Source organism: Cyprinodon tularosa, unplaced genomic scaffold, assembly GCF_016077235.1.
Source record: "Cyprinodon tularosa strain WSP-4 unplaced genomic scaffold, ASM1607723v1 ctg399, whole genome shotgun sequence".
NCBI lineage: Eukaryota > Metazoa > Chordata > Actinopteri > Cyprinodontiformes > Cyprinodontidae > Cyprinodon > Cyprinodon tularosa.
Genome location: NW_024039117.1, coordinates 321621 through 327620, shown reverse-complemented (window position 1 = coordinate 327620; position 6000 = coordinate 321621). Strand labels below are relative to the sequence as shown.

General features: G+C 48.1%; 1 protein-coding gene across 1 annotated transcript in view; it reads right to left on the bottom strand.

Annotated features, from left to right (window-relative positions):
• Positions 1 to 2207: 2207 nt before the first annotated feature.
• jam3b (junctional adhesion molecule 3b) overlaps positions 2208 to 6000 on the bottom strand; it is a 46115-nt gene continuing 42322 nt past the window's right edge. The window contains exons 7-10 of the mRNA XM_038297820.1: positions 3895 to 3994; positions 3692 to 3821; positions 3566 to 3620; positions 2208 to 3395 (exon numbers count right to left, since the gene is read on the bottom strand). Coding sequence (XP_038153748.1) covers positions 3360 to 3395; positions 3566 to 3620; positions 3692 to 3821; positions 3895 to 3994 — 321 coding nt within the window. The 3' untranslated portion in view covers positions 2208 to 3359. The remainder of the gene's footprint in view (positions 3396 to 3565; positions 3621 to 3691; positions 3822 to 3894; positions 3995 to 6000) is intronic.

Genomic DNA, 6000 nt, shown 5'->3' with positions numbered 1-6000 from the left:
AACCATGTTCCCCTTCCTCTTTGTACATAGTAGTTAGTTTAGTTTAGTTGAGTTTCAATAGTTTTAGTCAAGAGTTTTTAACTAAAATATGTTTGACTTGGAGCTGAATGATTTTTGTTAATAAAATCTTATCTCGAATCACTCTTTCATTTATTGTTCTAACACACAGTTAGTAGGACTGTGTGTCATAAACAGTATATAACAGCCGAAATAATATCTGATTAAATAATATATTTAGCTCCCTCCCCCACCCCACTGGGGAGGGCAATTAACATCTTAAAGTATCAGAAATATAAATTCCCAGATGGCTGGGAATAGAATATAACAGTAATTATATAACATTAATGTGGCATCCAACCTGGATGGGAATTAGTTATGAATATAAATCCACAACATCTCAAATAGGAAATAATTCCTGTAGTCTGCAGAGATGATGAAGCAGACCCATCCACCCTCTGAGGAAAAGCTCCCATGATAAACACGGCAGTGGCAGCATCATGCTCTGGTGGGTTAAAGGTGAAGGAAGGAGAGTCCGAGCCATGCAGATGTTCAGAAGGAGTCAGTTTTATTCAACACAAACAGTTTGCTCTAAAATGAACAAAGCGACCCAGCAGCTCCTCTTCCAGAAAAGCTCCTCCACCATCTGAAAACTGCAGCTGCTTCATGGCTGCAGGGATGGAGGCGCTCTGCTGGAGCTCAACCAGAGTCTCTGCTTTAAGTGTCATCACCAAAAACACGTCCTACTAGATAGATAGGTAGATAGATGGAGGCACTAACATCACTCAACTTCTACTTGAACAGTTCTATATCTGCCAACCTATGAAAACATATTTACAAATGATCAGATATGTAAAGAGGAGGACAGAGATGATCAGAAATATCATTCCTCTCAAACGCCATGTTTGTGGGGGGAGAACTGGGGGAGGAGCCTCTGGAGACACCTTCACTGGTGTCCTCTGAGACCAGAAGGCACTTAAGAGGAATGAACTTTTTACAAATGGAGAGAAGAGGTCTGCACCAAGCATCCCAAAGATTCATCTGTCCTTCAACCTCTGAAGATTCCAGAACCTCTGAGTATCAACCAGCCAAAGGTCGCCATCTTTGACCTTCCTCAGAAAACAACAAACGCTGAAGAGCAGGAAGCGATGGAGACATTTCTACTGAGCAAGGAACCTAGGAAACAAGGAGGGAAGGAAGGGTACGAAGGAAGCGAGGAGGCAAGGAAGGGTACGAAGGAAGCGAGATGGCAAGGAAGGACATAGAGGAAACAAGGAAGGAAGGACACGAAGAAACCCAGGAGGGAAGGAAGGGCACAGAGGAAGCAAGGAGGGAAGGAAGGGCACAAAGGAAACAAGGAGGCAAGGAAGGACATAGAGGAAACAAGGAAGGAAGGACACGAAGAAACCCAGGAGGGAAGGAAGGACACGAAGAAACCCAGGAGGGAAGGAAGGACACAAAGAAACCCAGGAGGGAAGGAAGGGCACAAAGGAAACAAGGAGGCAAGGAAGGACATAGAGGAAACAAGGAAGGAAGGACACGAAGAAACCCAGGAGGGAAGGAAGGGCACAGAGGAAGCAAGGAGGGAAGGAAGGGCACAAAGGAAACAAGGAGGCAAGGAAGGACATAGAGGAAACAAGGAAGGAAGGACACGAAGAAACCCAGGAGGGAAGGAAGGACACAAAGAAACCCAGGAGGGAAGGAAGGGCACAAAGGAAACAAGGAGGCAAGGAAGGACATAGAGGAAACAAGGAAGGAAGGACACGAAGAAACCCAGGAGGGAAGGAAGGACACAAAGAAACCCAGGAGGGAAGGAAGGGCACAAAGGAAACAAGGAGGCAAGGAAGGACATAGAGGAAACAAGGAAGGAAGGACACGAAGAAACCCAGGAGGGAAGGAAGGGCACAGAGGAAGCAAGGAGGGAAGGAAGGGCACAAAGGAAACAAGGAGGCAAGGAAGGACATAGAGGAAACAAGGAAGGAAGGACACGAAGAAACCCAGGAGGGAAGGAAGGACACAAAGAAACCCAGGAGGGAAGGAAGGGCACAAAGGAAACAAGGAGGCAAGGAAGGACATAGAGGAAACAAGGAAGGAAGGACACGAAGAAACCCAGGAGGGAAGGAAGGGCACAGAGGAAGCAAGGAGGCATGGAAGGTCGCGGAGGAACCCAGGAAACAAGGAAGGACACGGAGGAAACAAGGAGGCAAGGAAGGACACAAAGGAACCCAGGAAACAAGGAAGGACACGGAGGAAACGAGGAGGCAAAAAAAGACATGAGGAGGCAAGGAAGGTCACAAATGAAACAAGGAGGTATGGAAGGACACAGAGGAACCTGGGAGGGAAGGAAGGTCACAAAGACACTCAGGAAGCATGGAAGATCACGAATGAAACAAGGAGGTATGGAAGGTCACAGAGGAAACAAGGAAGGGAAGGAAGGACTCCAGAGGAAGCAGGGGCTGCAGACCTGTGGGCACATCGGCTCTACCATGACTGAAGCTGGCTCTACATCTCTACACGCTGCTGGTTCTCTGATCTGCAGCAGAAGATCAGCTCAGTCTGATCCTTTAAGGTCAGAGGAAACGTCTTCCTGCTCAGCCTCACTAATGGAAAGAGTTTCATGCTGCCTCAAACACGCCGCTCTGCTTTACATCATCTGGAGCACGAAGAAGAAGAAAGAATCAAACATCTATTTACAGTCGTTATCCTTCCAGACCCCATCGGGTCACAGCGGGCTGCTCCGTTCCTGCTACAGAACCAGGACCCAGTGAGCCGACCGGGTCGACCGGTTCCGGAAGGTTAACTGAGAAACCAGGAGGCCGAGAAGGACACTTCTGAACAGAACCGCTTTCAGTCCGTTTCTACTAAAAGGGGAAAACTGATCAAACCAAAACTAAACTAAACATGTTAGTATTTTACAAATATTTAAAAAAGTAAACTTTGATCTAAAAGCATTAAAATATTTTCCATCAAAAATAGTATTCAACCGTAGAAAACAAAGAAACGAGCAAAGCTGAGTTTCCAGGAGAAAGAGGACAGAGATCCACCTCTTCCAGAACCAGTAGGCTGAGGAACGGATCAGAACCAGCAGGCTGAGGAACCGACCAGAACCAGCAGGCTGAGAAACGGATCAGAACCAGCAGGCTGAGGAACGGATCAGAACCAGCAGGCTGAGGAACCGACCAGAACCAGCAGGCTGAGAAACGGATCAGAACCAAGCAAAGCAGGTGAACCTCGGTGTACATCTTGTCCGTCACCTTTGGCAAGTTTGAGTGTTTGGGTTTGAGTCCTGCTGTGAACTCTGAGGTCCAGCAGCGCGGCGGGTCGGACCGGGTCGGGTCGGGCTCGCCGTCCTCGCTCCGTCATCAGATCACAAACGATGATTTGTGTCGGAAATCCCCCTGCAGAGAGGACAGGACTCGTCATGTTCTGAGCCAGAACCTCTGCTTCACTAAACGGTTCTGTGGGTTCATCATCAGCTCCTAACGGGTCACCCAGACCAGAACCAGCTGCTGTTCTGAAACTCAGACCGGCTACAGCGAACTGTGAGGTCCCATGAGGCAGTACTGACCTCGTCCTCGGTCCGGACGTAGTCCACTCCGTCTCCTTTGGAGGGAACTTTGTAACTGGGAACAGAGAGCAGAGTTATTCCAGTGCGGCTCTGTGGGCCTTACTGGGAGGCAGACTGGTTTCCTACCTGCTTCCTGGCTGTTTCTGGCTGGAGAAGTATCCCTGTTTGTAGGCGCAGCAGATTCCCACCGTTATGCAAAGGAGCACCACCACCACCACCAGCACTCCCAGTACGATCCCCACCACGTCTATGTCATCTGCAGGGCAGAGCCAGCGGTCAGAAGATCAACGCCTGCTGAGCTGAGAGCTGCTGACGGAGGAGACACTTACACACTTCCATCTTCTGGGGGGGGCACTGGGCGTGTCCCGCGTCGTTCTTGGCCCGGCAGAAATATTCTCCGGCATCTTCTTTCCTGACGGCGCTGAATCTCTGCAGAAGAGGAGGGAAATCTGAGCTCTGGTGAAGGCGGGAAAAGTGGGACGCTTTTTAAAAATGTAGCTTCTGTGGTTTTTGTTAAGAGCCTGTTTCATTTCTACAGCTAGAGCCATGATACATTTTTAAAAACCTCACCTCCTTCACATCAAGAGACATTTTAAAGACAGATTTTAGTATTATCCTAAAGTCCTGAGCGACTGGTGGAAAAAAGAGAAATAGAGCTTGGAGCAACTGACAAAAAGCTGCTGACTGTAAACAGTTCATCATGACCTATTGTATTTCATCACCAGTCATTTTAGAAAAGCTTTCTGAAGCACAGACATTTTTAACACCTGGCTGGACCGATCCATAGTGCCAGCATGCTTTAAGTCTGCCACCATTATTCTGGTTCCAAAGAAGCCTCAGGTCACCTCACTCAGTGACTAGTGACTCCCATCAGGATGAAGTGCTTCCAAAGGCTGCTTAAAGAACACATCGTCTCCAGTCTGCCGGCAACATTCCACCCGTTCCAGTTCGCCTACTGATGGAACCACTCTACTGAGGACGCCATCTCTGCTGCTCTCCACCTGAGCCTGGCACACCTGGAGGAGAAGAACAGCCACAGATGCTGCAGATGCTGTTCCTGGACTTCAGTTCAGCTTTAAATGCACGACTGCGTCCCCAGGTTCACCACCAATCACATGGTGAAGTTTGCAGACGACACCACGGTGGTGGGCCTCATCAGAGACGACAACGACCTGGACTACAGAGAGGAGGTGGAGCAGCTGGTGGAGCAGAGATAACAGCCTGATCCTGAAGGTGCAGAAGACCAAGGAGATAATGGTGGACTTCAGGAAGAACCGTCCTAACCACGCTCCACTGCTCATCATCAGCTCAGCTGTAGAGGTGGTCAGCAGCACCACATTCATCAGAGACACCCTCACCTGGACTGGAAACACAGCCTCACTGGTCCAAAGGGGACAGGAGCGCTTGGACTTCCTGCAGAGGATGAGGAGAGCCCACCTGCCCCCCCATCCTCCCCACCTTCTCCAGAAGCTCCATAGAGAGCGTTCTGAGCAGCTGTCTCACTGTGTGGTGTGGAGGCTGCAGCGCCTCAGACTGGAAGAAGGTGAGAACAGCAGAGAGGATCATGGGGGCTCCTCTTCCCTCCATTAAAGACATCTCATCCCAGCGCTGCGTGTCCCGAGCCCGTACCATCATCAATGACCCCTCACCCCCCCACCATGGACTGTTCTCCCTGCTGCCCTCTGGGAAGAGGCTTCACAGCATTCAATGCAGGACCAGCAGGTTCTGCAGCAGCTTCTTCCCCACCGCCATCACACTGATGAATGTTGAGAAATCTCTAAATCATCTCTCATGCGGGTTTTTTGTTTTAAACCATGTTTTTTTTCCTCCCAAACTGTTTATATTTGATCACTGCTGCACTTTAATGAACAGAAATGTTAATTTCACTGATAAGCTGCTGCTTATTTACTGTCTGAAAGTGTGTTTTGTTAGGTATACACTCTGTTTATACAAAATGACAATAAAAGTTGTCCAAGTCTGAGCAGTTTGTGATGCATTTTGGGAACAGGAGATGAACCCCTGCTCCAACGCACCACCTGGCTTAAGAAACCTGTTCAAAGACTTACTTTGACTTATTAATTAGGTAGCACACACACATATCATGAATGCCTTTGGCAGAATTCATTTGAGCAATTTTAATCTGGATTAATTCCAAGATTACAGTGAGATTCATCTAGAGCAGGGGTCACCAGTTAAAAATAGAACACTTTTCCATTTTAAAATCTGAAGTGTTTGTTTTGAGGTAGAAAACAATCTTTCAGTTTGGTTTATAGACTATTTCCTCATTCCCATAATTTCTCAAACACCTGAACTGATCGTTTGTTATTTTCTTTCTTTTTTCTGTCTTAATGTTGGCAGTGGGCTTTAGGCTGCCCTGCAAGGCTTTAAACCTGGCTTTGAATGGAGACTAAGCCATTCTCAAGCACATATCAAGG